The 16942-nt window shown below is 33.2% G+C and overlaps 3 protein-coding genes across 3 annotated transcripts; 2 read left to right on the forward strand and 1 right to left on the reverse strand.

The window, feature by feature from the left end:
- The first annotated feature begins 3539 nt into the window (after nucleotides 1-3539).
- LOC112788851 (uncharacterized) lies at nucleotides 3540-6780 on the forward strand. Its single transcript, XM_025830494.3, has 4 exons — nucleotides 3540-4288; nucleotides 5248-5531; nucleotides 5608-5835; nucleotides 6172-6780. The coding sequence occupies exons 1-4, from the start codon at nucleotides 3826-3828 to the stop codon at nucleotides 6613-6615; spliced, it is 1419 nt and encodes a 472-aa protein (XP_025686279.1). The 5' UTR covers nucleotides 3540-3825; the 3' UTR covers nucleotides 6616-6780.
- A 2169-nt stretch (nucleotides 6781-8949) lies between these two features.
- Nucleotides 8950-9606, forward strand: LOC112788854 (histone H3.2). Its single transcript, XM_025830501.3, has one exon. The coding sequence runs from the start codon at nucleotides 9054-9056 to the stop codon at nucleotides 9462-9464; it is 411 nt and encodes a 136-aa protein (XP_025686286.1). The 5' UTR covers nucleotides 8950-9053; the 3' UTR covers nucleotides 9465-9606.
- A 1013-nt stretch (nucleotides 9607-10619) lies between these two features.
- LOC112788853 (mRNA cap guanine-N(7) methyltransferase 1) lies at nucleotides 10620-16865 on the reverse strand. The gene is made up of 14 exons (XM_025830499.3): nucleotides 16679-16865; nucleotides 15629-16112; nucleotides 15028-15167; nucleotides 14867-14935; nucleotides 14707-14778; nucleotides 14173-14274; nucleotides 13808-13864; nucleotides 12227-12365; nucleotides 11890-11954; nucleotides 11734-11784; nucleotides 11494-11556; nucleotides 11216-11339; nucleotides 11075-11136; nucleotides 10620-10946 (listed from the first exon to the last, which is right to left on the reverse strand). Exons 2-14 carry the CDS (start codon nucleotides 15699-15701, stop codon nucleotides 10851-10853), a joined length of 1113 nt encoding a protein of 370 aa, XP_025686284.1. The 5' UTR covers nucleotides 15702-16112; nucleotides 16679-16865; the 3' UTR covers nucleotides 10620-10850.
- Nucleotides 16866-16942: the final 77 nt, after the last annotated feature.

Genomic DNA, 16942 nt, shown 5'->3' on the forward strand with positions numbered 1-16942 from the left:
AGATATTTATGTTTCTAGTTATTAAATATCTAAGTAAATGAATTTTTTTAATTTTGTTATTGATTAAATTAAGTTATTAAGTTGATATTTTACTTGTTGTTAGTTATTTAAGTAAATATTTTTACTTAATGTAAGTTATGAAAAAAATAGAAAATAAAAGTTATCATTAATTATTTAACTAAATATTTTATTTAAATTAAATTTATACGGTAAATGTTTGTAGTTATTTTGTTAAAATAGTTTATTTATAATATAAATTAATTTGCTATGTAAATGTTTATATAATAGAATTTTTTGTTATGAGGGTTTTATAGCTTTGTATGTTTACACATTTCTTATTCGTATTTTTCGTTGTTTACTAAAGGCCTCGCCTACTTCTTCTTAGGAGAGTGAGTCACATACTCTCATCATCGGACGCCATTGTCCCCTATTTGAGGAAGGTTAGTTTCGATGACACAATGCTATTTAAGGATTTTGTGTCTGACAACTCCTTGATATCGGTATTTGTTGCGTGTTGGCGTCTTGAGACCCACATTTTCCACCTGCCGTGGGGTGAGTGCACCACCATCATGTATGACGTCGCGTACCACCTCGAGCTATACGCACATGGAGTGCCTGTCGGTGGGTGCTTCCGTGATTTTCATACATGATAGGAGACCGAGACTTGGGAGTTGGTGGAGCGGTTACTTAATGTAAGGCCTCTTGTAGTCTAGCAGAAGGATTAGCAGATGAAGGAGTTTTTCTCCCTCAAGCTGACATGGCTTCAGGAGCGACTCCGACAGATGCCCGGTACTGATGATCCAGCCACCCTCTGACGGGACGCGAGGTGCTACATACTGTTGATGATTGAGGGTTACCAAATGACTTATAAGTCAAATAATCAGGTCCATCTCTAGTGGCTCTCACTACTATATGACTTTCATAGGTGCCGTTATGTGTCTTGGGGATCTGTGGTACTAGCATGGACGTACCATTTTTTATACTCTGCAGCACAACGTTTCACTACAGACATCGCATGATATACTCCTCTACTAATATCTTGGATATACTAGAAATTTCTCTAGTGGTGTCCACCTAAGCGACAAGTTTACATGTATCCATGACTGCAAGGTAATTGTTCATTACGGTTTTATTATTCTTTGTTTACGTAATTCAATATGATTTGTAATTAATTGAATCGTGGTTACTGTTGCAAATTTTTCATAGATAGATATATATGACATAGCAGAGTAGGAACCAGCACGAGCAGAGAGTCCTGCAATGACATCGGGCTTTGGATCAATTAAAATTGGATGAGGTAAGCGAGTTACCCTTTTATTTGGTCATAGTTGCATTAATTACTCATACCGTTTTAGCACCTGTCAATGATGTTTATTTCACAACGAACATTATAGTTTCTGTGGATGCCCTACGATTACCCTGCATTGTAGGACATCTGCCTGCTATGACTAAAGGAAGAGACGGAGTGGGAAACATGGATTTCTGTTGTTCCTTTCGTTTGCTTCAACATAGTGGAATTTTTCTATGTCAATCGGGTAAAGCACCAATTTAATGGTGAGCAGCCAATGCCAGGGGACCCGGTTAACGTTGATAGATTTCTCACTACCATAGGATGTGGCGAGGATGTTGTATTACAGGGATGTTGACATATGAGTTAGACTGTATCAATGGCAGGATGACACGGCAGATAAGGCTGTTGTCCAACTGTCGTTGGTCTTGAGACATGGTTGTTACTAAACGCGTGTGCGCTCCTCTAACCCTATGCACATCCCTAACGAAATAACACATACATGGTTGACATTTACACAAAATATAACAATGATAAAAAAATTTAATTACACTACAGTTAAACGAGGCCTTACCAATATTCGAGATTTTGTCGGAGGACACCACGGAGACTCCACGAGCATCCAGCTACATATTGCAAATAATGAACATGATACTTTAATCGGTCCGACTCTACTACTTGGTACTTAACACTTCTGCGGATGCTGTAATTCTTCATACCCTGTATCACTGCATCTCTACTCTTGAATATGTGGCTAACCCGAAACTCCACACCACTGTCTAAGTTGTAATCCTCTTCACCCGTGTTGAAAAATGAAATTTTTTTGTGCATCGTGTCCAGATCCAGCATCTGATAGTGACTGGGTACAGTTGATAAGGTCATAATTAGTTACAGGCAGGAAGAAGATACCAAAGTGATACCTCAACCGGTGTCTCGGATACGAACTCTTTATCCTCATCATCATCTTCTGAAGAACCACTCTCGTTGCTATCCGCAACATACTCCTCATCGGATTCTTCACTATCCACATCCATGTCTTCCACTGGATTTGTAACATGTATCAGTCGTGGTGCGAAAAGTAGGTCGTTTCTGCACGAATTATGAGTTGCCAGATCTACTGCCACCAACATCTCCGACCTCCGTAAAAAGTTCCTTAACTTATTCTGGCATGATTCTCCCATATATATCAAACATGAGCCGCACATGCTTGTCACAATGGAGCCAAAATAGATGAAACTGAAAAATTTCATTTTCCATCGGTGTTAGCAATCTATACCTCACTCCTTCCTACTTACAATCACATATTCACTACCACTAGACACTTTGGCTTATTTTTCGAAAGAAAACCAAAAGAAAAAAAAAGTGAGATATTTATAAAAAATACAAAGGATTATACATTCTTTTATAACTGATGAAAATTTTTCATAATGTATCTCGTTTATACTGTCATAATTCTTCATGTTTCTCATTTATAAGTGTAAACAAAATAAAAGTATATATATCTTGTTTATACTGTAAATAAAATAACAATATCTAGTGTGTTTCGTGCCTTTTTTTGTTTATATAATATTATTTATATAATATTATTCCATTCATAGCAATAGCAGAATGGTTTCAACTCAATAGATAATAACAAATTAAATTATTTTAATTCATCAGTTTATATACATACACATATACTTATTCAACATCAAATGAAAACAAAAAATAAAGTATAAAATCACGGAAAGTTGGGTTCACATTACGTGGTTATTCATTTGACTTCCTTTTCTTTAGCTTGTCAAAACACACAAATAGTAGAATATTATTTACCATTATTCAATTTATTCTTCCACAGAGAGATCCATTCACCACAATACACCTTTCGCACATTACCGCAGATAATAATTCGTAACAGAATTTTCCAAATCTTGGCGATTTATTTTTCTTAGACGTACTTATCACGTTTGAAGCAGCCTATACAAAGCCGATTCTGTTAAGGAATTAACTAAAAATATAGTTAATTGGAGTTTTTTTGTTACTAAAAATAGAGAAATTCGAACCCATAATTTTTTAGGTGAATATAGAGAGATTATATCATTTGAGTTATAATTTATTGACTAGTTAATTGAAGTTAATTAGTTAAAAATTAGATCTATTATATAAAAAACTCACTATGCTAATTTTTTAAATTTTTAAAATAAAAAATAAAAAATATTAATTGAGTTAGTTCTTATTGGAGTTAATTCATAAACTTTTCCGTATAAAACACGTACACAAAACAAAACAGCTTCTTCAATGCAAAAGCCAAAAGCCAACCAACTTTAATTTCTCTCAAATCAACTTGTTGTAAATACCATATAATATAAGGATAAAGTTAATATGATATATTATAATGAAAAGACTCACCCGTGATAAATTTAATTAACTTCTCTTTTAAGGTTATTTAATTATCAATTATATAGACAATTGCAGATAGTTTTCACTTCAGATGTTGAACAGTGTAAGAAGAAACACTGATAAAAAATTCAGTCATTATACCCTTATATGAAAATGATATGAAAGAGAGAGAGAAAGAGAAGAAAAACATGACCATGGATCGAGGCTCAGAGAGCAGTTCAGAGTCACCAACAAGGGAGTTGAAAGTTATCTCCATAGAGTGTTTACGAGCAACTTCAAAATCCGATGAATGGAGCGCCGCCGACGTGCTTCAAAGCGGCGATATAGTAGAGGAGATCCGGATTGGCTCATCGGCCGGTTCCTTGGTCCGGTTCAGGCAACCCTTCAAGAACGGTCGGACCGGACTCAACAAGATCCTTCATGATGCATACAAGAAGAAGGAGACGTCCGTCCTTGTAAGAGTCCGACGTGGACCTCATGAGTTCGTTGAGCTGCAGGCCTGCGTCGTCCCCGGAGACTCCTCCTCCGGCAAGAAGAACTACTTCTTGAGGTCCATCGCCGATGCCAATTACGTCGTTGGCTTCTTGGACACAACCGAAAGTGAATGCTACCGCTTACAAGGTCTTTTACTCTCTCTTATTTTCTGCTCAATTTTATTTTATAGTTACTTTTTTGTTCCAAAGTTAAGAATGAGCCTAGAATTGGCGATCTCTAAGTGAGTTTAAAGATTATGTCATTTGAATTATAACTCTCTTTTGGTTAATTTTAATTCTGTTATACATACAACGAATGAATAGACGCACGATCGTGTTAAAATTCAGGTTTACTTACTATATTATATTATGATCATTTGAGGTTACCATGTAATAACTGCTAGATAAGGTACCACTAGTTCTTTTATTAATATCATCTTCTTCTTGCTAAAAAAAACTTTTAGATATGGTAGGAAATTTTAACTATTTAGGTGATTTTCTGCAATCGGGGGCCTAAAAGAATTTGCGTGGGCCATTTGTAATTACAGAAAAATCCAGGAAGTGATAAATTTAGTTTTTAAAATTATATGTTTCAGAATTCATTTATTTTTTAAAAATTCTTTATATTATTAGGAATTAGGAATACGTTTACAAACAAGGGTAATGGTCTTCACCTATGAAGAATTGCATCTACCCAAACACTATTATTTGTCCGCAAGTCACCCAATCATATAGAAAATAAAAAGTATCTTATTTATTTGCTCAGCTTCTCACATTTTCCTACCTAAAATGTTTTTTGACATTATTTGAGCCAACTAGCCAAGGGTTTGATTAAATTGTCATACGAAAGCGGCAAACCTTTTTGCTACATTGAAGCACAAAGTTGATGCGTGATACACATGACTTCCTTTTCTAACTGACGAAGACATTTGGCTCAACTAATTTAAGGAAAAGTGCTATGATTATAATTGCTTAATTATGACAATAACGTGGATTAATAATTAAATGAAAATTCGTATGGAGTTGTTTTTCTGTAAAATTATTTAACGATTTTCAATTATCAATTAAAAAATAGAGAATAATGAGTGCATTTTGTTCAATTTGCAGGTTCAAGGGCGAGTAGGATGGTAAGTGCACTAACAAGAAGTAAGGCACAAGATGGATATGTATCATATCCATGGGAGAAGAAGATGCAGGAGATGCTTTCAGTTCCCAATTCTGGCAACTTCATCTCCATGTTATTTCTTCCCAAAGCTTCCGACCGAGTGGCGTCTCGCTACCACGACGTGGAGGACACTCTAGCGAGGGCAAATGCATGGCTTAATGCAGCTCAAGCTTCAGGGGTTCCTCTTGTCTTTATGAACATCCAAACTGAGTCACTACTCACTAAGGTTAAACAATGTTGTTAATTATTATTTATCTCAATTTGCGATGAATGGTTCTTAATAGTTACCTTTTGTGTGACAGATATCTGGAGAGACAGCATCTTCAACGGTGAATTCAGGGTCATTAGCTGATTTTTCAAACGTTGCAAATGAAAGCCTTTATGGATTTGAGGACTATCATGGAGTAGACATAGGTGTTGTTAGAGCAGTTAGGCTATGGTACGCTCCCATTGGGGGAGAGCTCTCAATAGAGATCAAACTCAAAGATGATGACACAAAACTTGGCTTTGCCATTAGTCGCACCGAAGAGGTAGTGTCTTCCTCAATTTCCCTACAAATTATGACTCCATTTGACACAGCATGTTAACACAAAAATACAAAAATATTTGTGTTTGACAGATGAAATATAGAAAATATAATTTATATTTTATTATTTTTGTAGATTTTTTATAATTATATATTTTTTTAAATTTTTGAATGAAAAAAAAGAATAAATTATATTTTTATAATAATTTTTATGTTTTTATTATTTGTATCTTATTCTTATTATCTTGTTTTATTCTATTGTTAGAACTAATACAACCGGTGTGATTATGATTTATTTTGTCACAATTTTAACTTACAATTTGGTGTATGGTTTCTACAGGGTTTCATTTTCATCTCATCGGTGATTGATAACAGTGAAGAAAACGCACCAGCAACACGGTCGGGGCTAAACCATGTATACAGAGCAGCAAGAGATACATGCAGGTTGCTGGTGGTTTCTCGGGTTTCGAATCAGAGAGTGCTTCCATGGATGGTGTCTTCAACAGGAGCAATAAGGTGTTATGACACTGTTTCATTGAGCCACAAACTTTCATTGCATAGACACACCAAAGTTCCAATTCTCCTTCATGTCTTCCTTTGGGACCGTGCATTGGCCTCTTCCATTGGTGCTGCAAACATGTCTCCCAAGGTAGTGCATTCAAATCAGAATAAGCCAGTTGCAACTGATGATGGTTCTCATCAGCCATTGAAGCTCCAGAGGGACAGCGTTGGGGATCTCTCTTTTAGATTCCAAGACTTTTCTTTCTCTAGCAATTGGGTATGATTTTCTACTTTCTATTTCAGGGCGGCTGTCTTTTTTTTTTTAATTTTAATGGTAGCAATTTGTAAATGAGTGTATTTTCAATACTCTGTTTTACTTAAATTTTATAAAATGACATGTCAATGTATATTATAAACAGTGATTCGAAACTAAATTTTGTAAGTTTAATATTTGGACTTAATTAATTGATTGAATTAAAATTTTATATTATTTTAATTATTTTAAACAGTATGGAAAATTATAATTAGATTTTAGGATAAAATTAGTCGCGTTTCAACACTCATTTAGTCATTTTCAATATAAATGATGAGGTCTGCTACACATACAAGTCTTTTTAGCATACAAGTCTTACAAGTTGGTACAAACTCAACAAAAAAACACGCATTATACTCCCACATTTAAAAAAAATAAACGCACGTTATTCAACCATTTTCTGTTTCCAAAGCGCGCTACTCACCATGCATTAAAAAGACTATTCTTCTTCTTCCTTAATGAAAACGAGTTTATTGCCAAATTTGAAAATAATATAACTTTAGAAATACATCCAAACGATTACAGAAATACACCCAAAGAATTAAAGAAATACATCCAAACTATTCTAGAAATACACTCAAAGGAAAACTACACCAAAAATTCGTTGAAGTACACCTTATGCATAATTCAGAACTCTTTCTCTTTCTCCTCTTCATCTTTTGATGTTCCTTCTTCTTCAAAAACGATTTTAGAGTTTGATGTCAAAAAATAATGGAAATCGAGAATAACGAATAAAGAAAACAGAGAGAAAAGCACGTAAATGAAGAAGGAGAAAGAGAAGGCAAGAAACGAAAGAAAATAAGAAAAAGAAGAAGAGGAAGAAGAAGCAAGAAGAAGAAGGAGGTGTAGTGAGTAACGGTTGAAGAAGGAGAAAGAGAAGGTAAGAAACGAAAGAAAAGAAGAAGAGGAAGAGGAAGAAGAATGTGCAGCAAGAAGAAGAAGAAGGTGCAGTGAAAACGTGCAGTAATGGTTGAAAAATGATAAAGAGAAGGGAAGAAACGAAAGAAAAGAAGAAGAAGAGGAAGAGGAAGAAGAACGTGCGCAAGAAGAAGAAGAAGAATGTGCACTTGTAAAGACTTGTATAAAAAAACGCTTGTAGGAGAATTTCTCATAAATTATTCATATTTAAAAGTTGAAATTCAAATTATTGGGTTAACCGGTTAATGACCTAAAACGTCCTCGAATAATTCAAAAGTTAATAGAAATGCATCTGAATTTTATTATTGACAAAATACTTTTAAATAATTTAAAAATATAACAACAATATTCAACAGTAAATATATGTTTTCAAAAAATATCTTAGAGATTGAATTTTGATGTGATTTTTTTATAAGAATAATTAAAAAAATGAGATATTATTATTCTTAAAATTTGATAATTTTTTTCTAAATATATATATTTTTCTGTGAATTTTTAAAAGTATTATTAATTGTTAACAAAAAAATTACAAAAATATATACTCAACGAAAAATCACCAAATTTTAAAGATACTAATATTTTATTTTTTAATCATTTTTGCAAAAAATTATATCAAAATTCAATTTATAGTATATTTTTTGAGAAATACATATTTAATATTAGATAATCTTATAAAAAAACTAACATTAAATATGTATTTCTCAGAAAATACATTAGAGATTGAATATTGATGCAATTTTTTACAAGCATAATTAGAAAAATGAGATATTATTATTCTTAAAATTTGGTATTTTTTGTTAAGTATATATTATTTTGTGATTTTTTAAAAGTATTATTAATTGTTAACAAAAATAATTATAAAAAAATTATATGCTTAACAAAAAATTACTAATTTTTATGTATAATAATATATTATTTTTATGATTTTGCTTGTAAAAACTTATATCAAAATTTAATTTCTAAAGTATTTTTTAAAAATATATATTTATTATTGAATATTATTGTTGTATTTTTAAATTATTTAAAGACATTTTTATCGATAGTAAAATTTAAATGTATTTTTATTGGCGTTTGAATAATTGAGGGACATTTTTGGTGGTTAACCACAAATTATTTTGTTATTTTTTTATGATATCTATCTCCCGTCTCAACGAATTAAAAACTTTGGGGTAGATTAGCATTTGCCTGTTGAATTGCGCCTTAGAATGATGCTATTGGTTCTCTCATAGTGACGGGGATCACAATCTGTGGCTTCAGCTGAGGAAATACATCAGCCGTTGATCACTAAACAAATCAACGGTCAAAACCCCATGGCGCCACAAAAATTTCACAAACGCATAAAACATTTAAGAAGTTCCCGCCCGCACACCCCATAAATACACCTCCCAAACCAGCATCATCTCCAAGTTATTTTCAGAACCTCCATTTTCACTAGAAAAAAAAAAAAGAAAACAAATCTCCACTTTTTTTTTTTTTTCTGATACTCCCAAATGGCTCGCACAAAGCAGACTGCAAGAAAGTCCACGGGAGGAAAGGCGCCAAGGAAGCAGCTGGCGACAAAAGCTGCAAGGAAATCTGCTCCGGCGACCGGTGGAGTGAAGAAGCCGCACAGGTTCAGGCCAGGGACGGTGGCGTTGAGAGAAATTAGGAAGTACCAGAAGAGCACTGAGCTTCTGATAAGGAAGCTTCCGTTCCAGAGGCTGGTTAGGGAAATCGCACAGGACTTCAAGACTGATCTCCGGTTCCAGAGCAGCGCCGTCTCTGCCCTCCAAGAAGCTGCTGAGGCCTACCTCGTTGGGCTCTTTGAAGACACCAATCTCTGTGCCATTCATGCCAAGAGAGTCACTATTATGCCTAAGGATATTCAGCTTGCTCGCAGGATCAGGGGTGAGAGGGCTTAGGGTTTATATATGCCTAATTCTTAGAGTTCCTCATCTTTTGTAATTGAATCTACGTTTTCTCTTATGAAGATCCATGTTGTTTTCTACAAGAATGGAATTTGCTCATAACTTCAACTTAATGAATGAATGACCATGTTTTTTCTTTGTATGGTGTCAACGGAAGCTATTTTATTTTGCTAAATTAAATGAAAAATTTGAGAAATATGTTAAGATATGAGTGAAATCTCACCTTGGCCTTTGACAATTTTATGAAATCCTTTTCCGCCAATCTACGAGAGCAAAATCCGTTAATCATTACCAATATTTGCTACCAGTCTCTGCATTTTCTTTTTCTTCTGTCTATTATTTTTTATTTTTGGCTATTATCATTATCAACATTTACCATCATTTTCTATTTTTGCTGCACCACTCTATTGTCATCATTTTTCTTTTTTACCGAACCAAAACCAAGAAGCTATATATCTCCTATTTCTTTGTTTAGCATCGGCAATCCTAGTGTTGCCACAGCTACTATTTCTCCCATTTTTTTCTTATCTGCACAATTCCTTTCTCACTAGCTTGCTCTGGTCTTTATTTGGTTTCACATTAAATCGCAAATTTGCACTCCAAGTAGAGTACTTTACATTAAACATTAAACAAATTAAACTACTGATGCCTCCATAATTACTCCAAGTAGAGAATTTTACATTAAACAAATTAAAACACCAATGCCTCCATAATTACCAAATCACTCTGGTGCATAAAAATTGATATTTTAAGTAAATTTCTATATTCAGTTATCAAAATTTAGAAAAGGACAACTCTTAAGATCATATTCCAAACCAAATTCAAGTATTTAAACAAAATAAAATTATTCAATTGAAAGGTGGTAGTGAGTTGGTGCAAGGTGATAGTGGGTTGATGCAGGGAAAACAGAGAATAGTAAATTAGTAATGAATGTTGGTGATGAAGGTGGCCAAAAATAATATTGAGAAAAGAGTTGGCCTGGTGATGTTCTGGTTCGCGGAGGAGAGGAAAAAAGAAAAAAGGATGGGACAATTTGTCCGATTAAATTGTTCACATAATGGTCCATGTAGACAAGGGGCAGAACGTCTCACGAAGTAAATTGTTAGGAGTTGCAATAAAATTATGCTTTTGTTAAGGAGCAGAAAGGGATTTTGTGAAATTATTAAGGATGGGTGAGGTTTCACTTGTTAAAATATTGAATATGTAAGAATTTGAAATTTAAGTTATAACACTCCCAAATGTATACAAATTGAAAATTTGCCAAAACTCAAGCTTGTTATTAAATCAAATCATCATTAGAGAAATGGCAACCACAGGCAGCTTCACCTCCATGTCCTCATTGCATTCTTTATAATCTGGCCATTGTTTGTGTCACTCGCACTAATCACTGCCAATATACATTATGTCTTGCTCTTCGATGTGCATTGATCCTCGCTCTTTTCGATCACTTGTTTGGGTTTTGTCCGGTTGACCTCGCTGTAAGTTTGCCAAATAAAAAAACCTCCGTTAAACACTTAAACTATGTTGCGACTTGCAGCCAATTTTCTACAAACCAACAATGGAACCATTATCAGTATGAGCACTAAAAAATAACAGTTACTGACCTTTCTCAATACAAATGACATGTATAAATAAGCTGCTTCCCATTCATCAGCTGATAGTGTACCTGATAGGGAAACATAAAGATATGAACAATTCCGTTTTCATGAGTCTCTATGGGAAATAGCATGGGCACAATGTCTTACTCTGATCTTGGTTGCCATCACCCAATGCACCAAGCCTTCGCATGAGCTCTACAAATTCCGGTTTTTTCATGTACTCGTGCACGAATTCGTGTGAGTTCTTTGCAAAGACGAGCTCAAAATCATACTGATGTAAATGGAAAATATAAATCAGTAAAGTTTGTAGTGCAAGGCTTTCTAATCCAATGCTTACTGTAAAATAACATAAAGATTCATCTTAATGTAACAAGTGGGGGCTGCAATAAAAATGCAAGGATCTATGTAACATCTGGCAGTGATACCTCTTCCGCTAATTTTTGGAATACTTGAAAGGGGACAATCCATTCAGGACAATCAACAGCGTCCTGCAACAATAGGCCACATCTTAAAGAAAACAATTCATATTCTCGGTGTCCAAGAGTTGAAGGACTTTACACATAAGACATGTCATATACTGATAACACCGATTATGCAAAGGTTCTGCAGATGTGCATACACAAAGTCATACATCTAACATTAACTTGACATGTAAAGCATGATACCTCTAAATGGAATGTATACTTTATTCCAAAGGGGCTGGAAGATTTGAATTTCTGAATCAAATAGGAAGAGTCAAAGTTAGAAGTAAAAATCACAAAAATCTTTTTAAAAAAGTAAAATAAAATTAAAGCAGTTGCAGAATCTATAAAATGAATTACCTTGTCAGAAAATTCTTCATCAAAACGGATCCAGTAGACACTATTACCAAATGCCAGCCCTTCAGCTGCATATTCACAGTGAAAATCACATCTCCAATCAAGAATTAGAAAAGAAAATGATCTGCTGTACCCAACCAAAGGCACATTTATGAACCAGAAATCTTAACCAAAGTAATAATTATTTCCATCAGATTCATTCATTTTAAAACAAAAGCTGCCACAATGTGTTGTTTCAATCAGAGGTTGGTTTCATGGATAAATTGATACATAGGACTCTATAAACAACTAAATTTACTTAGAACAGTAATAGCAGAAAGATTTGTAGGACACCAACAACCTTGTCTAAGCTTTTTGATAATCACATTGGCATCTGGCATAGTTCCAATGAAAATGCCTCCTGGGCGAAGTAAAGCTGAAACATTAGCCAATGCTCGCCGGGCACGAGCCTCTGTAGACCAGGAGTAATGCAATGCAAACTGAAGTATTTAAAATGTCTAGATTAGGCACCGATATACACTTTTAATATGGAAATAAATCCATAAATATTTATAAAGTGGCATAATGGAGTGTTAAGCAGTATGATAATTTAGTTTCATATATTGACAAAAAAAAGGGCAGAAATCAAGCATATATATATATATATATAGGCAACATATTAAGTGTAACAAAAGGAAAAAAGAGCGAACAAATTTGAATAAGATTGGACTAAAATATGATGCACAAAAAGAAACAATGCTAATTACAATGACAGGCCACTTAAAATATAGAATACAGTATGTTTTTGTCCCCAACGTTTTGGGTAAGTCCTAAAGTTGTCCCTAACGTTTAAATCGTCCTATTTAAGTCCCTAACGTTTTAAAATCGTCTCAATATTGTCCTGCCGTTAGTAGTCTGTTGACAGAATTGACGATGAGACAAAATTGAGGTGATTTTAAAATGTTAGGGACTTAAATAGGACGAAAATGTTGACAATAAAAACAATACATTACGAATTCAAGATTTTTACTTATCATAAAATACTTGTAGAATGACTAGTAGTTAACTTCCGAAAAAAAAAAAGAATATGATATATATAATAAAGTATAAATTATACCTTTTTGAAAGAAAATTTAATTTTATCATTCAATAATATCAATTTTTTTACGGTATATAATTATTCAATTATTTTTTAATCACATATAAGTAAATTACTCTTAATCACATTATTTTCATTCTAAGTAAAGTTATCTTTTTTTAATTTTACTTTTAAAGATTTTTACTCATCATAAAATTTTTATAGAATGACTAGTGCATAAACTTCCAAAAAAGAGAACAACAGCAAAGTACATATATAATAAAGTACAAATTATACCTTTTGATTAAGAGAAAAATTAAAAAAAAAATTGAATAATTATCTATAGTAAAAAAATTAAAATTTATTTAAAAGCTAAAAATAAAGTTTAATTAAATTAAACATTAAAGACGTTCGGTATATTAAAGAGTAAAAGGGATAATTTATAATTTATTATATATGTATCATGCTCTTTTTTCCCTAAAAGTTTATATACTAACCATTCTATAAGTATGAATAAAAATCTTGAATTTGTAATGCAATTCATTCCATTAAAATTCACTGGCATTTTATTTGATTTGGTAATTCTTCTAAGAGTAATGTATTATTTTTGTCCCCAACGTTTTTCTGTCCTATTTAAGTCTCTAACGTTTCAAAATTATCTCAATTTTGTCCCACCATTAATTCTATTAACAGATTACTAACGGCAGGACAACATTGAGATGATTTTGAAACGTTAGGAGCTTAAATAGCACGATTTAAACGTTAAGGACAATTTTGAAACTTACCCCAAACGTTACGGACAAAAACGATATTTTTTTCTATATATACTTGGAGGGTTATTATTAACTCACGGTGCATATTTACCTGGCAGCTACAAATATCAAATGGAGCATCATCTGCAAGAACTTTGTCCAAGCGAATCTGAAAATGTTAATGACAAGAAGAATGAAACCTAAATAAATATTGTTTACCCAAAAAAAATAAAGAAAACACAGAGAATTTCATAAAGTTCAGATTACTTTCTATGAAAGATAATTAACTTCTAAACATTTAATTTAGACGATCACAATTTTTGTGACATTCCTCTACTATAATCAAGTGATGCCAAGAATAACATGCAGTTTTATAAACATAATTTTAAAGGAGTAAATTCTTGATGTCTGCAAGAATGACAATAGTTGAAATGTGAAGTGTACTTCAAAACATTACTAGACATAAATATTAATCACCTCATAGCAATCTCCACATAACAGGCGAGCAGGAAATGAAAACTTTTTACGTCGCTGATGATGGTCAGCATCTCCATTATATCGTGTGCGACAGTCTTTGATCTATATAGATTGTTGAATTCAGTGAGCTGACACTAATGGCTACAAATACAATGCAGTTGCAGATAGTTTGACACAATAAGGTAAATAACGTTTCAGTGAACAGCAGGGACTTGAGCTTATTAAATATAAGCTCATAATCAGGAAGTATAAGAGTGCAATGACAAGTTCATTACTACTCGCAATGGCATGAAAATGCTATCAGTTTCTAGTATAAAATTTAAATAGTGAAGATTGAATTCTACCTAGAACAAAGAAGTGACTAATTGTTACAAAAGGTTTGCATCTAACGTCCCAAAATCAAAATTCTCCAAATGGAATTGGGTAGAAATTGAAACTATATTGGGATATTGTTAAAAAGCAAAAAAGAAGACTATCATCAAGAGGCATATGCATAACCAAAGCAGCAAATTTTAGAAAATTTTAAACACTTACTGAGCCTTCAGCAATGTCAATACCAACATAATATCCAATTTTGGCCTTGTCCCATTTGATAAGATCCCCACCCTGATGAACATATATGAAATAAATAAAAGAATGCTCAGCTCAAAACCTACAAATGAGTTTTATAAAAACCACAAAAAAACATTAACACCTTGCCACAGGCGAGGTCAAGGACTGCATCTCCCCGACGGGTGTAAAGCTGAATTAAGACACTCTTAATCTGTTCCATAAAATAATTGACCAAACTATTAATAAAAAGTCATATAATATTCTTACATTAATAAAATATTTATTGCAAAATACACCATATACCCAGTTGTTAAGTTTCTTCAAATGTATTATAGGACTAGCCTCCCGTTCCTCTAGAGTCTGGTTGGATCTTGCACTGTAATGATCAGCTACTTTCCTAGCAAAAATCTTTGTGCTTTCATCCTCCAGAAATTGTGCATCACCTAAACATAGCAAAAATGAAAATAACATGAGCACAAGAACCAAGCTTTCTGCTAGAAAAATAGACATGATCTTTATACAATCCCTTGAAGTTTCCACTATAAAAGGAAAGAAAACACACATGCTATTAACTTAGATTAGTATCATTACACAGTCAACACCAACTTTTTTACCTATATTTCCCAACTAAAACATGGCATCACAAAAATTATGGTGAACCTTCAACGACACTCTATTTGTTAATTAAATTCGGACTCCAATAAGCTCATAACTTATTCCTTTTCTGTAAACATTCCTCCACATTATAACTTTCCACAAGGTCTATTCATGAACAACCAAACAAAAGCCTAGAGCATCTAAACCAAGCTACGCAGATCAAAAACCAATATATATCACCCTTCAAAACAGTGAACTCAAAGTAAAGGAACAAATGAGGTGGTGAAAAATAGCATCAAAAAGTCACCTTGAGTATGCGGTCTTTTAGATTGTGGTGGACCAAACGAGGATGAAGGAGAATCCGGATATCCTCGTTTCATGAGTACCAGTGATGGATGGCACAAAGGGTATTCAGGTACCTCAAAGGATCGGGACAGAGGTGGCTTAGGGTTATTTTCCTAAGATGTATGTAGAAGGTTATAGATAAGCCTGCTTCCTAGGGTTTTCTTGTACTGTAATCAAATCTATATATTCCTCCAAGTGTTTTGTGACAGAATTGCATTCGATTCCACTTTCAACTATTATTCTAGTATTCTTTTTTCCTTTAATCTTTTACAGAGTAATAACTAACAAGTATCTGGCATTCAGACTAACGCCACAAAAATGAGATTACAACAAACACCCCATAGTTAACAAATAACTTATTTTAAATCTAGAAAACTTTACAACCAAGACTAATATGTGTTTGAAACTAATTACAGATTGCTCAAGCACCAGCGTTCTTCAACAGCCTGCACAACGAACAATAAGAATATGCTTCACTCAGACACTTGGGTTCTTAAGAGACATGCACATATAATATTTTACTTCTGTAATCATAGTATATTAATGATCTTTTCAACTTTGCAATCTGAGTACCATATATTAACTCTTCTTTACTCTCTAGACCTGAAATGTAAACTTTTTATGGGCTGAAATTTCAGTTAAATCACAACACTCCATTAATCCACTATTGTATACAAGTATATCAGTAATATCAACAAAAGATATATAAAGCAAAGCTATAATCTAGACTGAAAAATATGTATAGCAGAAGAGAATTCAAGGCTGTAGCAAAACCACAAATAGAAGTTCCAAGGTAAAGCATACAAACTAGAAGAGAAAAAAAAAAGTACAAAAGAAATTCAAGTTCTAAGCAAAACCAACAGATAGCGTTTTCCACTATAAAGATTTCAGAGTGGAGCATCCCAAGTTGCTAACTTAGCATGTTCATAATCATCATTCAGCCACTAAAATCCAACATCAAACTTCAATTCATATAAATTGGGAAAAAAAATTGCAAGATGCAAAACGCAACCTGAAGAACATCTGAAGAATTTGAAGCTCCTCTAAACAAGCAGCGATACCAGTCAATATATTTTAGGGAGATAAAAGAATGAAATAAATTATAAAATTAAAACTAAAACTAAATTAATTAACTATCTAAAGTAAAGTAATTTGCTCAATTTCTTTCCGGATCCACATTCATCGCAAGGAGAGTGAGTGAGAGAGAATGAATAGATGGTTGTCCTTCTGGATTGGGCTGGGCTGGGCTTTTCATTTGGCCCAAAACACGATCTGC

This window comes from Arachis hypogaea, chromosome 3 (assembly GCF_003086295.3).
Source record: "Arachis hypogaea cultivar Tifrunner chromosome 3, arahy.Tifrunner.gnm2.J5K5, whole genome shotgun sequence".
In the NCBI taxonomy this organism is placed as follows: Eukaryota; Viridiplantae; Streptophyta; class Magnoliopsida; order Fabales; family Fabaceae; genus Arachis; species Arachis hypogaea.

What these genes read in the sequence shown, in the direction of transcription:
- LOC112788853 (XM_025830499.3), bottom strand. Translation starts at nt 15,701, where the DNA reads ATGAAACGAGGATATCCGGATTCTCCTTCATCCTCGTTTGGTCCACCA. An exon ending in ATGAAGAATTTTCTGACAAG is followed by an intron (nt 11,785 to 11,889) that starts GTAATTCATTTT and finishes TATTTGATTCAG; the next exon opens with AAATTCAAATCTTCCAGCCC. An exon ending in TGTCATTTGTATTGAGAAAG is followed by an intron (nt 10,947 to 11,074) that starts GTCAGTAACTGT and finishes GCAAACTTACAG; the next exon opens with CGAGGTCAACCGGACAAAAC.
- LOC112788851 (XM_025830494.3), top strand. Translation starts at nt 3,826, where the DNA reads ATGAAAGAGAGAGAGAAAGAGAAGAAAAACATGACCATGGATCGAGGC. An exon ending in CTGAGTCACTACTCACTAAG is followed by an intron (nt 5,532 to 5,607) that starts GTTAAACAATGT and finishes TTTGTGTGACAG; the next exon opens with ATATCTGGAGAGACAGCATC. An exon ending in CCATTAGTCGCACCGAAGAG is followed by an intron (nt 5,836 to 6,171) that starts GTAGTGTCTTCC and finishes TGGTTTCTACAG; the next exon opens with GGTTTCATTTTCATCTCATC.
- LOC112788854 (XM_025830501.3), top strand. Translation starts at nt 9,054, where the DNA reads ATGGCTCGCACAAAGCAGACTGCAAGAAAGTCCACGGGAGGAAAGGCG.